General features: G+C 40.5%; 1 protein-coding gene across 2 annotated transcripts; it reads right to left on the reverse strand.

The window, feature by feature from the left end:
- Positions 1 to 1,464: 1,464 nt before the first annotated feature.
- Positions 1,465 to 17,828, reverse strand: DDX17 (DEAD-box helicase 17). 2 transcript variants are annotated; one of them, XM_069491098.1, is made up of 13 exons: positions 17,548 to 17,828; positions 13,439 to 13,589; positions 12,647 to 12,746; positions 11,646 to 11,779; positions 11,277 to 11,342; positions 9,926 to 10,067; positions 9,386 to 9,546; positions 9,126 to 9,298; positions 8,335 to 8,445; positions 8,024 to 8,085; positions 6,838 to 6,897; positions 2,672 to 2,908; positions 1,465 to 2,292 (listed from the first exon to the last, which is right to left on the reverse strand). In XM_069491098.1, exons 1-13 carry the CDS (start codon positions 17,595 to 17,597, stop codon positions 1,787 to 1,789), a joined length of 1,953 nt encoding a protein of 650 aa, XP_069347199.1. In that variant the 5' UTR covers positions 17,598 to 17,828; the 3' UTR covers positions 1,465 to 1,786. The 2 variants fall into 2 exon arrangements, with proteins under 2 accessions (XP_069347199.1, XP_069347198.1); XM_069491097.1 differs by having other exon boundaries at positions 2,666 to 2,908.
- Positions 17,829 to 18,704: the final 876 nt, after the last annotated feature.

The following is an 18,704-nucleotide window of genomic DNA, read 5'->3' on the forward strand; positions in this document are numbered from 1 at the left end:
TTTCTTCTGTGCCTACCATCCTCCCTTGGCCTCAACTTCTAGAAGATTGTGGGGGAAGGAGGGGACAAAAAGAGAAGTAAAGGAAGAAAGTGGAAAATAAAAAAGGATGTCAAAATTTTTACATGCATATATTTTAGCTTATGCTGACAACCTACCTGTATGTTGCACAATGAATCATACTTTCAAGAACCCCTCAGAAACCATCCCTTCTCTCTCCCTAAAGAAGTTTAAAAGGAAAACAAAAACAAAAACCTCAAGTATTAGATATTTAGATCTTACAAACCAGCAATCACTCTCAGGCCTTAGCCAAAGAATGCAGTGGAGCTAATCTCCCTTTAACTACACTGTGAATAAGCAATACCAATTAACAGCATAAAAATTAATAGTTCCACATTGGATTTGAAGAGGTTTCTGGGGTTGTCTGATCTCTCTATCCTGTTATGGTGAAGACAAGAACAGAAAATTCTTTCCAGACCCATCTGCTATACAAAGTTTCAGTAAAACAGCATTACTATGAAGAAGACAAACTCACCTACCTTCAGATGGAGGAAAAGTAAAAAGGACTTAGGCTTTAGTCCTCCATAACTTTTAAGCACTACCTACCTGTAAAAAGCTGAGTGCAAAAGGATGCCGAAGAAAATTTGCACCCAACAAGAGCTGTTAAAAAGCACTGCAGAGAACAGGGTATGAAGAGAGTAAGAGTTCTTAATAAACCCTTAGGATTCTTTGTTCAAGATAACTTCGCCAAGGCAGAGTAGCTGGCAGTTGCTTTTATTCTAGCTCTACACATACTGACTTTAAAAAGAAAATGAACCCATTTTGAGTATATTCTGTTTATAATTAAAGGTACTTTTTGTACCATAGGTGAATGCATAGACTTAACTGGTTAATAAAGTAAATTTCCAGTGAGTACTCATGTTCACTTGCTTACAGCGGCTGTCTGGCTGGAAAATCAATTTCACAGATGGTCCCTGGTTTTATCAGCAAGAAAAATAGGCAGCTTCCCCCAAGATGCTGAGATGCCAGTTTAACCACTGCAGTAAACACTTGTGGTTTTTAATTTGAAAGACACACTGACACTCAGCAATTCATTTCTAACTTGACATTAAAATGGTTATTTCTCAGTAACAGAGGGGAGAGGGGGAAGGCAGAGTGTAAGGGAGATAAGACCAATTAGTAAGTTTTAACTGTCAAATGCATTTAGCAATCAGCCAAAACGACAATGGCAAACAAAAGTTTTAAAAACTTACTGGGCCTGAGGAACCCTGTTCCAACTTGAGAAACATCAAAACGCATTATGGAAAATGTGCAGGGACATCCCTCTTGGTTTTCTAACCCAGTGATAAAGAACAATTTAAAGCACAGATGCCATCTTCTGCTGCAGAAAAATTCAGCCCTCCCCCCTCCCCCATAACTCAGGATAACAGAAAATGGGCTCCCACAAAAGGGCCTAATACCTTACTCTTTAAGATGAAAAATAGCTCAAATATCCTCAACATGCAAGAAGTTGGGGGAAGAAATTAATCTCTTCCAGTCAGCTATATATATATATATATATTCTTTTTTTTTTTTTTTTTTACAAAATCTGTTATTACAGACTGGATCATTTTGGCGGGCAGAAGAAACCTGGCAGTGAATTCTAACTAATCTGCATGAAAAGACAAATCACAATGGTTGAGGGGGGAAAAAAAGAAAAAGAAAGAAATGGGAAGACGGGGAAAAAGGGAAAGACAGTGTTCCTTAAAATGTAATGAAGTCTGCACGAGTCACTACCACCTGAGTGGTTTCATTTACGTGAAGGAGGAGGGGGAGGAGGAGGAGGAGGGTATTGGTAGGCAGTCTGCCCCATGTAACCTATCATATTGGTAGCTCCTGGAGGCTGTGCAAACTGTTGTGACATCAGTGGCTGTGGCTGCTGCCCAGACCGGCCTATCCCACTAAACTGCTGGCTAGAGCTCTGTGAACTTCTCCCAGTTGAGGTGGTGCTACTAGCTCCGTAAGTGCCAGCACCATATTCTTGGGCTGTATAGCCACTGGTGCCATAAGCAGCTGCCCCATAGGTGCCTTGACCATAGGTGTATTGGCCTGCTTGTGCTCCAAAGGCAGAATTTGGACTTCCATAGCCACTGCCATTAGCATAACCAGCTCTATCGGTTTCACCACGATCCCGATAGCTTGCCGAGTCTCTCCGGCCACCATCCTTAACTCCTCGAAGCCTCCGGTCACACTCATCTTGATACATCAGATTGGGATTGTTGGCTGAAGAAGTGGTCCGGTATCGAGAACGACCTCCTGATGGGAGAATATAAGGAATTTTCAACAGATTTCCTTGACCTTTAAATTATCCAATCTCTCCATATGGAAAACTGAAAACTTAATATACACTAAGCATTTTTAAAGGTATTAAAAAGCAATCAGTTTAGTTTTGAATATGCACCTACATGTACTTAAAAATTCAAAGCTCAATTCTGGATTATAATCTACAGAAATATTGTGTTGCAGAAGTAGGACAAGTCACATTTTCTTACTTGGAAGAGGTTATGAAAACTATTAAGCATGATCGTTTGATATTAAGCAATACAATTAAAGCCTTCACATGATTCAAAAAGAAAGGCACAATAATAAAAAGATACCTTGGCAGTACCTGGAAAACTCCAGGACTTACCCTTACCCCCTCCTCCGCCGCCTCCTCTGTGGTCCACCAGCTGCATCAGTTTTGGATTGATGGCCTGATTAGCCTCTTCCAGCACTTTGATCAGCTCTCTGGCCTGCTTTAGGTTCCCTGGGGTGAAGAAGGTATAGGCAGTGCCCTTGTTGGTGCTACGGGCTGTTCGGCCAATACGATGCACATAATCCTCTGAGCTGTTTGGATAGTCATAGTTGATCACAAACTTGACATCTTCCACATCTTCCAAGTCAATGATGAGTCAGTGTGTAGTTTGATGTGGCAGGGAAAGAGAAGGTAAAGGACATGCCAACAACAGGTGGGAAGCACGAATGCAGATGACAGCAAGAGGAGAGAAGATGAAGTTAGTAACCACTCTGAACAGAAACAAAAAAAGACTCATCCCAACAGAGTAAAAGAGGATTAGGGATTCCTGGGACATGCATGGGAAGTGACATCTTTATTGGCTGTAAAACCCTAATGAAATCCCATCAAACCATCCGAACTCCTGCCTCTTCTGTATTTTAACTGATATACTGACAGGAGTTACACCATGATCGGTCATCAGACAGGCAAATTCCAGTGCTATCCTTTTCAAAACCGGAATGTAGAAGAAAGCGGTAACCACCATTAAGTTACAAGGCCAAATCACTTCTACTCTGTTGGGAGAAGCCTGGCAAAATCTACCAACATCATAACAAACTTACCTTTAAACCAGTCACAGAGCAAAATGAAAAAAGGAGCTTCATATACTTTATTACTACATTTTCAAGGAGACTTAAAACATTTAGGTTAATTCTTTTTTGCTCTTACATTTTTAAAAAAACTGCTCAGAGCCAAAGTTAAGTACACACCTATTTTCCTTTGCAGAAACATCGAGATTATCTTTCCCCTTTCAATTATCACAAGAGCACATTACACTAAAATTTCACTGTACTACCAAGCCCAGCTTCTGCCAAATGAAGTTTTTTTGCTCAACTCAAGGTTATTTCAACTCAGCACTTGTTTCAATTATCAAAGATTATCTACGTAACCTGGGAAATTAAATTAATAGCCAAAGAATGTGGGAAAAACCATGAAACCTTGAGACAAGTTTAATATTCTGTCTACTGCTGGGAATTGGGCTAAATAACCTAATGCTTAAAATATGTAAATGTTAGTGTAATGCTTCCAGCTAAATGTATTTTTTTAACCTACTTAAACAAACAAATTTAAGAATATAACAAAGAATCCTACTGTTTTGTGGAAAAAAATCTGCATTTTACAAAGAATATTCAGAAAATATCCTAGATAAAACACAGATTTTTGTGATATAAATAATTAAAAAACATTCTCTGTTTGTTACCAGACCGATGCACACTCCCTCCTCCTTTGGGAAACCGCTGCAGCCGATCCCGTCTCTTTGCCTTTTATTTTTGGCGGCCTCCTTTCGAAAACTCCGCCTTCTGACACGGGACCACTGGAGCGCGGGGAGCATGCATCAAGGGTCCGTGGCAGTGAGAAGTCCCCACACACGCTCGCTCTGTGAACTGGCTTAGATGCTTCTCTGTAGCCCCATTTGGTTGCCAAGCGCCGGAGAACCTGGGTTTGGGTAAAAATTTCAGGTCCTCCAACGCCTCCCCCAAGGATAATTGGGGTGATTGTAGAAAAAAATAATTAATAAAAAATGTAAGTTACATCCAAAGGGTCAGACTGCATCTATTGCCCAGACTGGATTAATTTCAGGGGAGAAGGGGAGATAATTAAAAAAAAAATTCAGCTGTTCTTACAGGGCTTGTGAAGAAGGGGCATTATGTCTGTTTCTTATTACAATAAAGGCTCCTCGGTCTTTACTGACCCCTAAAGTCCTGAATCACACCAGAAAGACGAGAAGGCACTTATCACAGGGGGCAGCTTGAGTCTCCGGCTAGGGTCGTTGATGCAACAAAGGGAAAAAAAAATCTGCAGGGGCAGGACGGATGTAAGATAGGGGGTGGGGAATTACACTCCAACGACATCTTCAGAGCTAAGAGAATGCTCCTTTACAATCCCACTGTATGCGACCACGGCAGCAGAGCAAGTGGAGTTACTGCACTGGATGCACACAAGTGTGCCTTCCTAGCAAAAAGCACTGAGGGCTGGAGCCAGCAGTTCAGACACTAATACTTGGGAAGTATTTCTGGGGGATTCAATAGGGGGCAGACACGGTGCAGGTTCTTCATTCTAGAAAGGTATCCTCTGCGTGCACACACATAGCTGGCTGAGGGCACATATAAGAAAGAGCAGGCGTAGAATTTGGTTTTCTCCAGTCAAGCCTGCCCTGATGTTATTTGTGCACCGCCACAATATTATCTTGCTGCCTTTTTAGAAGATGCTGTAGCAGGGTAAGAAATTGAAAAGTTAATGTTTTGGCCAGCTGTCTGGGATAAGAATCTTTTGTCTGAAAAGCCCTATGACATGGCCTGAAATCTCCAATCGCTAATCAGGAAGGACTAAGACTAGCCAACAGGCTCATCTAGAGCTGCTTCGAGCCAGTGTAGATTTGCCTCGGCCATGTACTGAGTGATCTGCAGCTGATATCAAAGCTTCTGTTAAAAAACAAAACAAAATAAATTCAATACTTTTAGTTTAACAGTATGTAGTTTAAACAAAAAAAGGAAAAGTAAAAAATATTTCAGTGGAAAGGGAACAGTGATAGCCTCAGGATCACTATTATAAAATCATGGGAATGGAGAACTTACCTGAAGGGAGCTTTTAAGAGACCATCTCTCGACAGGAAGTGAAAAAAGGCCTGGTGACTCAGCTGAAAATTGCACCCCTGTCTATGAGGTAGAAGCCTTCACTTTCCAGGATCTTGTAGGACATTGGTCAGAATTCTGCCATTTTAGTGGGGTTTCTCCCTCTTTTGATTTTTACAAGGCAGCAAACAAAGGGGCCCAACATAAGCACTGATGTTGAGTAACAAGAAACAGACTCAGATACCTTCCCTCTCCCCTCACTTGGATGAGTGGGGGTGGGATGAAGAGTCTAAGATATTCTAATGGTAGCCAATTAATTTGGTTCAGAAATGCAGGGGGACATGGAACAAATATTTTTAATTGTCTAGGCAAGATGCACAAAGAAGCTACCAGCACATAGCAAGCCTGTTTAAAAACCACCATTACTGAAAGCTTTCATGAAACTGCTTTCAGGTCTCCGCCTCGTCTCCCGACAGGCCCGAGTTCTAGCGGCACAGATCCAGACATGACCTCAGAAGGCAGAGACAACCTTCCGTCCTGGCTGCAGGTCACCACCGCTGAAGGGGGCAATGATGAGTGCAATGGATAAAAGGGCTTCATCACTTCTGTATTACAATTTGAATACTTCTCTTTAAATTAAATAGTATATGGGAATATGGTAGTTCTCACCTTATTGGGCAAGAAATTTAAAATATCTGTCAAAAATTTAAAGATCTTGTGAGAGAAATAATCTTTTTTTAAATATAAAAGGTTTGACTTAGACCTGCTTAGCTCAGAACGATGGGCTAAATTACAAGATATGTGTATGGATCTTAAATCATTATGGGTCAAAAACCCCAGAGAATCACCTTCAAATTAAGCTCTTAAATTAGACAACACATCTATCTATCTATATATGAGTATGGGTCGGGGGAGGGAATAACTGAGTGCCATTTTACTTCAGTAAATAAAATTGGGCAATGCAAATTTAATTGCTAAATATCACACTACAGACTTATTAAATCCCATTTAATAAGCATTCATGAAACTGGACCTCTATATATATCTAACTTAGACTAGTACAGGGAAAAGAATAACTGAAGAAACTAGCTTATAATAGCTAGGTTCAATCAGGATCATTCTATGTGGCCAGAAAACAGAATACCAGAAAGAAGTTGAGCTGTTCAACCCAATGTCTCCTTCTCCCTCTAACTGTTTGAACAGTCATGCCTAGGCCTTGCTGCAGACTAAAGCCTGTTTGTCGGGAGCAGGAAGAGACTTTGAAAATAAAAGAAAAAAATACCAAAGTTAAAAAAAAAAAAATTGTGAGGGGGAAGGGGAATCACACTTTGTATTCTTCTCTTTAGGTATTTATCTAAACACAGGTATGCACAACTGTAAATTTGAATTTGAAATGACAAATTTTTAAACCAAAAGATACATATACCATTGACAGAGACACCTATCTATACAAACCTAGCCCACGGGAGGCTACATCTGTGGCAATGAGGATGGGAGCCTTTCCAGAACGGAACTCTGCAAAAATAAATGAATGAATGAATGAAAAAAACATTCCTAGCCATCTGACCTGTTTACCCTACCATGTTTAAATATTAAGTAACAGTACCAGAAAAGGTCAAGCCCTTTAGATGTAAGATAGTAATTCTTTTGAAAATCTTTATTACTCTTAGGCAGAAGGGCAATACACAAAAAATTACTACCTCTACTAATAATAAAGTACCATTAATTTGTAACAAATTTAACAAAATTTGTAACAAAACGCAAGCTAGAATTTCTTCCCCTTAAAACTATCTCCCAAATGAAATAAAACCAAAATGGGAGGAAGGAGGCAAGTTTAAAAGATGTGTGAAATGAAAAAAATATATATATTCCCAAGAAATAGGACTTATTATTTCTTAAATATGGCCTCTTCCATTTTATTGAATAGCTTTCCCATTAAAGTAATCCTAAAAACCCAGAAGACTGGAAGGAAATATGTTAACATATAACTTAATGATTAAGGATCATTTTCCTTTAAACATTTCAGTGAACTGTCAAATTTTCCAAAGGATAATTACTTTTATAATCAGAAGGAAGAGGCTAAGGAAGAGTGATGTAAATTGAGAAATAGTGTAAAGAGCTAGCATTATGGACCTTAAAGGACCAAGGAAATATGCTACAAGTATCCCTAGTACTCAGTTAACTAAAGCAGGGATAGACAAACTCTGGCCTGCAGGTCAAATCTGGCAATGCTTATATTTGCAAATAATGTTTTGTTGGAACATAGCTAGGCCATTTCTTTAGATGTTGTCTATGGCCTGCTGCTTTTGTGCTACATAACAGCAGAACTGAGCAGCATCACAGAGACCACCCACCATTCGGTCTTCAAAGTCAAAAATATTTACTATGTGACCCTTTACAGAAAGTTTGTTGATTCCTGACATAGAGCATGGACACTTGTTTAGGGAAAAATGCATTCCAAATGCTTAGTTTCAAGAGGCTGCAGCAAGAGAACTGCCTGAACCCAGGAATCTGAGGTTGTAACGAGCTATCATGACACCACTGTACACTAGCCGGGGTGACAGAGCAAGACTTTGTCTCAAACAAACAAACAAAAAAAACAACAAAAACCCCACAAAAAGCAGCTTAGTTTTGAACTTACCATTAAGTACCCAATCTCTTTCTGGTTGACTCTTGTCTCCATGGATACACATAGCTGGCCAACTATCAGAAGAAAAGTGATTAATATTTTAGAAATCTTAAAGAGAAAAACCAAGCTTAAAAAAAGCTATCAATATCATGTAATTTTGATAAGGGTTAGGCTACACAAATAGATGACTGTGTTCACTGAAAGAACAAATTACATGTTAGGCATTATTGCATTACTGAAATACTATACAACATTCGTAATACCAATTTAGAAATTCCCACTAACTATAAACCCGAGACTAATTTCCTTGGTGCTGTACTCACCCATCTCTGCGCATCCTTCGAGTCAGGTCATCACACCGCCTCTTTGTCTCCACAAATATTATTGTCTTATTTTCCTTTTCAGCCATTATTTCCTCCATCAGTTGGATCAATCTGAAAATAAGACCGACAATGCAGTCACCACACAGAAAAGACTGCCCTAATAAGTTATACAGAAGGTAGGTTTGCAACAGCAACTCTCAAAGTAATAATACTTTCTTTTCACATTACCTTTTCAAAAAATTTAATAAACATATGTGAAGCTTCACCTATATTCACAGCCACTCCCATTGCTTGCCATCACCACAGAAGCTCTGCCTCCTGTCACATCAGTGGCGGCATTAGATTCTTGTACTCATAGGAGTACGAGCCCTACTGCAAACCTTGTGTGCGAGGGATCTAGGCTGTGCGCTCCTTATGAGAATCTAATGCCTGATGATTTAAGGTGGAGCTGAGGCAGTGATGCTAGCAGTGGGGAGCAGCCGCAAATGCAGATTGTCATTACCAGAGACGTTCGACTACACAATAAATGAAACGCACTTGAATCAATCCCGAAACCACATCTTCCCCCACCCCACAACCCTGGTCCATGGAAAAATTGTCTTCCATAAAACCAGTCCCTGGTGCCAAAAAGGTGGGGGACTGCTAATATAAAGGATACATTATCATAAAGCTAGCAGTGCTTTTAACGTTTTCAGGCCTCAAAAAATATTGGCTTCTCTAACACTTTAATTTTAGAAGATTAAGAAAAGGTTTATCGGCATTATCAAATCAGAGTGAAATCTCATTCATACTTGTGGTCTTTTTCACTTTCCATGCAGACATCCACAATCTGGAGGATGTTGTGGTTGGCACTCAACTCCAGATTGCCTACGTTGATCTGGGTATAATCACGGAGGAAATCCTCTGCAAGCTGTCTTACTTCTTTTGGCCAGGTTGCACTCCACATCAATGTCTGCCTATCAGGCTACCAGGAAAGGAAAGGCTTTCTTTTAGACTAAGGAACGGCAACAGTCAAAGGGCATAAAGACCGCAAAGTATCAGCTTTACACACCCTGATTTGGTCAACAATTTTTCGGATCTGGGGTTCAAAGCCCATATCAAGCATTCTATCGGCCTCATCCAGTACAAGGTAAGTACATCGGCGAAGATTTGTCTTTCCTGACTCCAGGAAATCTATCAGGCGTCCAGGAGTAGCTATGCAGATCTCAACACCTGTAAAACAAAATCAAAGATCAAGCCAATTTAGAACACTTATACACTGTACAAGCCTCAGCAAACAAACTAAGAAGCACCAGCTCTAGTCTGGCAGTTGTACCCAATGCTGCATAATAGTAGCTAATTTGAACATAGTACTTGAAAAACCATGATACAAAGACAATTTATGTACAATCACCAAATCTTCATGAAGTTAGAGTCTCTAGCCATGTTGAACATTCTCTCCCAAAATAGCTTCTTTAACCATATACGAAAATTTCTAAGCTGCTGAAATGCTGAATTTTTTCACAAGAACTCACTATTTTCTCCAATTTCAACAGAAATTGGTAAAGTTAAGATAAAATAACAATTTTTATACACTAAAATATTTTATTACCTCTCTCTAAGTCTCGAATCTGGGGACCTTTAGGAGCACCTCCATAAATGCAAGTACTCTTCAATCTAGAACATTTGCCATAGTCATCAGCCACCTGCTGTACCTGCTGGGCAAGCTCTCTGGTAGGAGCCAGAACTAGACACTGAAACAGAAACACACTTGAGATACCCACCCCATGTAAAAACAAACAAAACAAGCCAACAACAAAGTATAAACAGGTAATCTAATTCTTTCCTTATTGTCAATTACTTTCTAAGTATGTGCTACCTTGGGAAGTAGGAAAGGGCAAGAGCTAGTACACTGGAATGTGGAAAAAAATTATTACAATTTATCAGCACATGGAATGATACTGGATCCCTCATCACTTGGTTTAACATCATGATTCATTATAGTTTATATGTACTATTTAAGTGAGTTTACAGATTATATTACCTAGGTGTTTTTTTTCTTTTTTTTTTTTTTTGAGACTGAATCTTACTTCTGTCACCCCAGGTAGAGTGCAGTGGTGTGTGTCATCATAGCTCACTGCAACCTCAAGCTCCTGGGCTGAAGTGATCCTCCTGCCTCAGCCTCTCCAGTAGCTGGGACTACAGGCGCGCACCACAATGCTCAGCTAATTTTTCTATTTTTAGTAGAGAGGGGGTCTCACTTTTGCTCAGGCTGGTCTTGAACTCCTGAGCTCAAGCAATTCTCCTGCCTCGGCCTCCTAGAATGCTAGGATTACAGGCGTGAGCATATAATTTCCTTTGAGCATCACGTTGGCACTCAAAATGTTTTGGATTTTGGAGCATTTCAGATTTGGAATGCTGAACTTATGTATGTGGCAAGCGCATCTCAATTTTTAAAAAAACAGGCAAGTGTATACATTCAAAATGTTTGGAGACTACTACTCCAATTTTACAGGAAATAGCATAAGTGAAAATGATCAAAGCAGAAAATTGTGCTGTGCCACAAACATTTACAAAAACAGTACTTAACCACAAAGAATATATCTGGGCAACCTGATACCAAAAGCTTTAGGACAGGAACCTCCTCTCATCCCTCCTTTGCATCCCTCACAGCATCACTGAGCAATTAAGAACTGTACTTGATTTTACTGCACAGTGAGGGACTATATACCAAGGCAATACGCATGGTTTCCTTAAAAATAAGACTGGTTCAAATTTAAGCTCAGCCAATTGCTGTGTGACCTTAGGCAAGTCATTTAATTCCAAGCCAGACAGGGATAATATGGAGGGTGAAATTAAAAAAATCAAATCAGATAATAAATATGTAAAGCACAGTGCCTGAACACAATAATCATTCAATTGCAGTTATTCTTAGAACTATAAACAAACCGAAACACACTTACAATTGGGCCATCTCCCCTTTCCAAGTATGGCTGGTGGTTAATATGAACAATTGCAGGCAGCAAATACTGGGGGAGAAAAATGACAGTTTTATACCATTTACCAAAACTAAAACTATCTTAATAGTTCTAAACTCATCATCGTAATTAATAATGCCTAAATGGGAAAATGAAAAACAGAACTTACCACTGCTAAACACAGCAATGTCAATTTGAACATAAAATGCTTTCATATATCTAATAGCTTAAAAAGCTGAAATAGTACTTATACTACCTGAATTACACTTTTATGAAGAACCGAGAATATATGTGGCAATTAAATATCAAAAGGAGTTACCACAATATTAAAGATCTTCACTTGCTGGTACTTACTGCCAACGTCTTCCCAGAGCCAGTCTGAGCAATGCCCACCATATCCCGGCCACTAAGAGCCAATGGAAATCCCTGGCACTGAATTGGAGTTGGTTCTGTAAAGTGCTGATCCATCAACACATCCATTACATACTCTGTAAGAGAATAAAAACTGTTAAGCTTAAATGCAAGATTTACCCAGCTTTAGTTCTCTCCAAAGAGTGTTTTTTTTTTTTTAATTTACTGATTCTCTGACCAGCTTATAGCCATTTACACTTCCATCAAAAACAACCACTGCCCTAAAGCATCTACAGCTATGGCACATGGTAGTCACTGTTTACCACATTCATATTACATCCAGCTAGAAAGCAATCTCATTCTTCTGTTTTCTAAAAGGCAGAGGCAAAACCCTAAAAAGTTCTCATCTAAATTGGAGACCAGAAAAGCATTAGGAACTCTGATGTACCAGTAAGGTATTTACCACCAACCAATGAGCAAGCTTTAAAAACTAAAAAAATTTTAAAAATTACATAAAATATGTTACTACCTTTATACAAGGCTTCTAACTTGTCTTTTCAACATCCTGAGCCTGGGTGAAAAAGTTTTGTTTTTTTTTTTTTGAGACAAGAGTCTCACTGTTGCCCAGGCTAGAGTGCCATGGCGTCAGCCTAGCTCACAGCAACCTCAAACTCCTAGGCTCAAGCAATCCTCCTCCCTCAGCCTCCCAAGTAGCTGGGACTACAGGCATGCACCACAATGCCTGCCTGACTAATTTTTCTATATATATTTTTAGCTGTCCATATAATTTCTATTTTTAGTAGAGATGGGGTCTCGCTCTTGCTCAGGCTGGTATCAAACTCCTGAGCTCAAATGATCCACCCGCCTTGGCTTCCCAGAGTGCTAGGATTACAGGCGTGAGCCACCGCACCCAGCCCGGGTCAGAAAGTTTTAATAACTTATTACCCATATTTACCATTTAACCAAATTTAATCAAGATTGAGTCTAGATTGAAGAACACTTACGTGGGAAGTTAGCATGATGGAAGGCAAACACGGGTTTAGGGCAAACATCTCCCCCTCTCACTGTTATCTCTTTCTTTCGGCGTAACTCTTCAACCTCATACTATGGAAGAAAAAGACAGACAAGTCAGAAAACAAGTTATTCTAAACATTCAAAACCTTATGTTCCAAGCTAGCTGAACAATTATCATCCAATCCAGTGTTACTATGACAAATGTTTAATACTGTATACAGTGCTTTCACAGTACTTCAACTTTGAGAGTTAATTAATGACGCAGGCAATTAAAAGTCCCATTTTCCACAGTAGAAAACAGATAGTTGAAAAGAGTAACTTGCCCAAGGTCAGAACTAAGAAAAGGCAGAAAACATGGAACTTGGGCTTGAGTGTTCTTTCCATTACGCTTTCTTCTAAACAACCATTTCATGGGAAGAGTCCAAAAGATCATGAGGTTAAAAAGACAAATATGAGTGTACAAAGCCAATCTCATATTTATTTTACTTTACAGATGAAAAGACATGACCTAATATACAATACACAGTTTCAATCAGGCCTGACAAGGAGGTTGGGAAGGATTATCAACAAATGATGATGAAGTAATACATTATGTGCTTAATTAAACAGGTCCCTCTTATGACTATCAGCAGTCTTAATAAGAACGTAAGAAAAATATCACCACACCAGAATAAAACATAGAACGGCAACAGCAGTATTATGAGTAAACTCTAGAAAATAAGTCTGTTTGGTCCATTGATCTATACATAAAACAAGTGAAACACATACACACAAAAACTTACTGGAGTCAGCCTTGCCACTTCTGGATGTTCCACGTAAAAGTTCTTCTCAAACTTGGGGAGCTCACTCAAATCCCATTTCTTTTTACGTAAACGCTCCCCAGGATTACCAAATTTCTTCGGGGGAAGGCCACCACCACCTCTTGCTCCAAATCTAGAAACACCAAAATTTTTAGTTCATTAGTATGTTTAAAGCAACATATTTTACGTGCCATAAAAATAGGCAAAAAGAGTCCCAGAAAATTTTAAATTCCTGTATTTAGAGAAATACATCATGGGGATTAATAATCACTGATTCTGGAACCAGATAAGGTTTAAATTTTGATTCTGTCAGTTACTGTATGATTTGGAGCACATTATTTAACTTCTCCACACCTCAGTTTCCCATGCAAAGCAGAAATAATACCACCATCTATTTCAGAGGTTGCTGTGAAAATGAAATGAATTAGTATGTGTAAAGCCCTTTTAAAAAAAGTCTCTGGCACAGTAAACAGCACAAGTTAGCATTAACTGCATTCATTCATTCAACAAATAGCTACTGGTACCAATTATGTAGCAGTTACTGTTTCAAATTGTGCTGGAGATACTAAAGTGAATAAAACAGATACAAATCTCTACTTCTGTGTAACAGAAGCATAGGTAAAGGAAGACATCAGTTTAAGCTTAAATTAAGGGCAAGATTGTGGACAGAGAGAAAAATACATTCCAAGTAAGTTCCCTAAACTTAGAATAGCTTCTTGGATTCCTTTCCCCTTTGAACTATGATGAGCATTGCTACTGTCTCCTAATCTGCAAGGAAAACTACCTGGAACTGTAAAGGACTGGTGGGCTGGTCTTCATCTTTAGTTTATGCTAATAAAACAGCCAGAACAAAGACTTATGGACTTTCCTTCCTCCAGGTCTCCACCTTTACCTTGTATCTCCTTTTTGTTCCCAGGGAAATGGTACTATTGATTTACAGAAGAAACCACTAACAAGCCTTATGTAAGGTTTTTAAAACTCAAACTCAACAGATTACTTGTAATTTCATCTTTTTATATACCCTTTACAACAGGCAAGCTCAACTGGAATACAAATACAGCCACTGGCCAAACCTGAAATGTAAATTAGAAGCTTCTTTTCCTAGAAGAATCCTAACACTAAGATGGCCTTTCCCATTTTAATCTATAGAAAGTGCAGGGCTTTGTTTGGAATTCAAATTGTATACCTTATTTTTTCATCCCATTTTCTTACTCCTTATAAAACACTGAATTTAATTTCCTTTTCCCACTCTAACCACTCATAACACCATCTTATACAAAGTTCCACTTTATAATTGACAGGCAGTATAGTTATACTATTTTAAAGGACCTCAATTTCCTGCAATTCAAAGGATTAGAACTCTGGCTTAACCAGCCAGATATTTCTCTAAATACAAACATACAAAGATTGACAGCAGGAAATTTTACTGGGATCACTGGGTATCTACACTCAATAGGCAGAACTTAGACAATTCCATTTATACCACTGCTGAACCAGTAAGAAAAAGTTGGAAAAGCACATAGCATAGGGATACACATATGACATCTTTAATATGCCTTACGCTTAAGGCTCAATACTGAACAGACCAAAAGGCCATCTGAATCGTCTCCCCTTCCCTGTAAATAAAGGGCTAAAACATTTCTAAATAAGGTACTCTTCAAGAAATAGAACATTGTAAGTCTTGCAAATCATAGAATAAAAATGACCAAAGCTCACTGTTTAGAGATTGTCATCCCAGTTGAGATAAATTTATGTAGTTCCTAGAAGGTGTTATTTCATTGCTACTGCTGCATTCCAATAATATCCAAACCTTGACCTAATGATGATCTACAAGGAGAAAATAAAACTTTTGAAAGTAAGGTCCCTTTTAAGCCTTATTCTAAGCTGATCATTCTTAAATATTTTTCCTTTTCTCTTTATTGCCCTGGCTATTTATTCAAGACATAATAGTCTATGCCAAAAACCTAAGTTGAAGAGTTCTTAGAAAATATGCAGCATCCCATGTTTATAATAAATGCTAACCTCAAAATTCAAAAGAGCCTTCTATCCCTGTAGAACTTTTAAGCATATCCATGCTACACTTTAACAGTTTAATGCAGCTTTGCAATAAATTCAGCCCTGAAGATGGATACAGTAACATGAAATATCACACTATTTAAAACAGCAATTCAAATCATAAAGAAAATTTCATGGTGAGATAGAGCACACATGGACCTTATGAAAGAATGCTATTTGTCTGAAATGAATTTTTAAAGTTTTTTTTTAAAAAAGTCATCTGATACTGAGTCAATATGGGATAAACCAAGTATGGATAAGTAATTCACTTTTTCCCCTTTTCTTCAAATAATTTTCTTGGAAATGCTAAACCAAACATTCATGGTAAAAACAACAACAAAAAACATTACCAGTACCCTGATTGTTTTCACCTGTCTATTTCAAATTTACACTTCTCACCATAACTACTACCTTGAATTTTCTTAACCATTCCCTTGGTTTTTAGTTATCTTATTTGCATGTATCCTCAAATGTGTCATCCCACCACAACTTGTTTTACTCAACTTGTTCGAGTCATCCCTGTTAATCCAAGTTTTTTTCTTTTTCACTGCTGTATTGTATCCAATCGTATAAATACCCACAATTTACCCAGACGTTTGAGTTGTTCCCAATATCCCACTGTCATGAACAATGGTGTCATAAACATTTGTACATAGATCCTGGGGCAAGATTTCTCTAGCTCTTACAGTCTAAGTTTAGAGAGGAATTACTAGGTCATTTTCAACTGCACTAGATTATGCTAAATTCTTTTTCTAAGTGGTTGTACTGAAATTCACTCCTAAACTTAGATATACTGTGAAACGCTAAGTAAACATTCCACTTCTAGCCTTCCAAATTGAACACTACTAGCAAACATTTTCCTTCTTAAAAAGGCATAAATCATTCTTTGTTGTAAGTTAAGTGATAACTGAAGTGCTTATGACTAGTAACTCTGGTATTTATCTGAACCACAAAAAACAAAAATGTTTGAAGAGAATAAAAATAACAGAGCACCTACTACAAGTGAGACAATTCTCTCTTAATTCCCGAGAACACAGCAAAGTAAAGGCAATTATCACCCCCTTCTTCAGATACAGAAACAGACTCACAAAGGTTAAGAATCTCGCCCAAGGTCATACATATATATAAAGTGGCATCACATTACTCTTTACCCAGAGACACTTTTACAACTAAAACAATGACAACACAAACAAAAATGCATCTCTTAAGCAACGTCTTCGTTTAATTGACCTTAAGATTGAAATTTCAACGTGGGAGGGAGGTCCTCAGGTTTAATGCCATGTTAACTTCCAACCCAGTAACCGTGGTATTACAATACTAAAATCTTTCTAGCTAGGCCGAGAAGTTAATGTTGCGGTCCAATTGGAGAAAAAAGACCGAAATAAGAAAAAAAAAAAAAAAAGTAACTATAATAACCAAAACAACCCTCCCTTCTCCAAACACCATCATTTACGTGGCAAGAAACTACGTTACATTACTTTCCAATGTGCGTCTTCCGAATTATTTAAAATACAACTGAGAAGAATTTAAAACTATTTTTTAAACGAGAAGTCGGCCTTTTGGACTCCAGCCCCATTAACAGCGATCTCAAAAGAGAGAACGTAAAGGAAGCCATTTCGTGTGAGGTTTTCCTAGGCTGAACTCGTCTCATCCGTCTCTTCCCGATGAACGCCGAAGCCTCGAGACATCAAATGGTCTGCTCGAAAGCCGGGCTCTGGCCAACGGCGGCCAGGCCGCCCCTCTTGCTCCCGCTCCCCACCGGGCAGGGCAGGGCCGGGCCGGGCCGGCCGCCGCGCCACGACGGTGGTCCGCAAGGAGAGGCCTGGCGTCGCCAAGCCGCCGCCCCGCCCGCCAGGTCCCCAGTGACCCCGGGGTGGAGGCCCGCGCACTAAACCGCTATTATGCCTCGGGTCGCCTCGCCTCCTGCAACGGGAGCTAGGCTTCGAGGCCTGCGGTCAGCTCCAGCTCCTCGGGAAGCAACTGCCCCCGCCCCACGCACACTCAAGGCCTGTCCTCTCCTCCTCCTCCCCCCTTACCCTCCACGGTCACGATCCCGGTCCCGGTCCCCAAAGCCGCCTCCGCGCATGGTCCCAAATGGATAGAGATCTGGGAGCGGGGCACGGATGGCCGGGCTCGGGAGGGCCTGCGGCTCCGGTCTGGTGACGACCGATGGCGGCGGCGCCTCCGCTATTGGGGCGGCGGCAGGCGCAGCGCTCTCTCGCTCCGACGCGCTGTCTCCCGTCGCAGACGCCACCGTCGCCGCCTCTCTCGTCGGAGACGGGAGCAAAACACAGAGAATCGGGGTTATAAAAACGGTGGGTAGGTTTGGCTACGCTCAAACCCGGCAGCGCCGCGGTTTAGGCGTCTCCTTCCTTCCCAGCGACTGCACAAAATGGCGGCCGCCGCTGAGTCCGCTCCAACTTAACGCTACGTACGTCGGAGACGATACGTAAACAGCGTCTCGGAATAGCCCGAGGGCTTCGTGGAGTACTACGGAAATTCTCGGAAGCACTTTACGTCAGTTGCGGAGACGGGTGTATTTTGCTGTCCGTAGAAGAAAAACAAAGTACGGAGCAGGCGTAGGATTCTCGCGCCACCTGAACTAGAACGTGGGGTGGGGTGGGAGGGAAGAGCCTCCGGTGCGGCGTAACATTCCTTGCGTCGTTAGCCGGCCTTCTGTTGCGAAGATGCGCAGTATACGTAACGCATTCTGTTTGGAGAATAGAGGGTTTTGCCGGGTTCCTACCGCGGGACAGAACCGGGGCCGGCTTGTGCAAGTGGCTTTGTAGATACAATAACTGTCCTCCATGTTGCAGTCGACAAGTTTCAGGGTCTCCTAATGCCAGGAGTCAGGAGGGTCTTAAGGTCCCTGGCTGGCCCGCCTAGATGGACCTAGCGGCGCTCTCGCCCCGCCGCCCCGGAGCCGCCGAGACTGGCCTGCCGCGCGCCCAGACGCCATTTCTCTTCCGTTCCCCCCGGCCGCTGCGCTGGCGCCGGCAGCCATGATGGATGCGCCGCGTCCCTTTCTTTCAGGAGTTGGTCAGGCGGCGATGTCCCAGCCAGGTTCAAGCACTTTCTGCTACATTTGGTTTACACTGTGGTGCATTTTCTGAAACGAATATTTTCGCCGTCCCTAGCTGAGCACAGGTGTTGTTAAAGCTGAAGCAAAATGTGCTTGGAACCCCTCTTAAGG

Source organism: Eulemur rufifrons, chromosome 16 (genome assembly GCF_041146395.1).
Source record: "Eulemur rufifrons isolate Redbay chromosome 16, OSU_ERuf_1, whole genome shotgun sequence".
NCBI lineage: Eukaryota > Metazoa > Chordata > Mammalia > Primates > Lemuridae > Eulemur > Eulemur rufifrons.

Coding starts and splice junctions, on each gene's coding strand:
- DDX17 (XM_069491097.1), bottom strand. CDS start 17,597: ATGCGCGGAGGCGGCTTTGGGGACCGGGACCGGGATCGTGACCGTGGA. Junction 11,780..12,646: donor CCATCATGCTAACTTCCCAC/GTAAGTGTTCTT, acceptor ATTCTCTTACAG/AGTATGTAATGGATGTGTTG. Junction 8,446..9,125: donor GAAAGTGAAAAAGACCACAA/GTATGAATGAGA, acceptor TCTTATTTTCAG/ATTGATCCAACTGATGGAGG.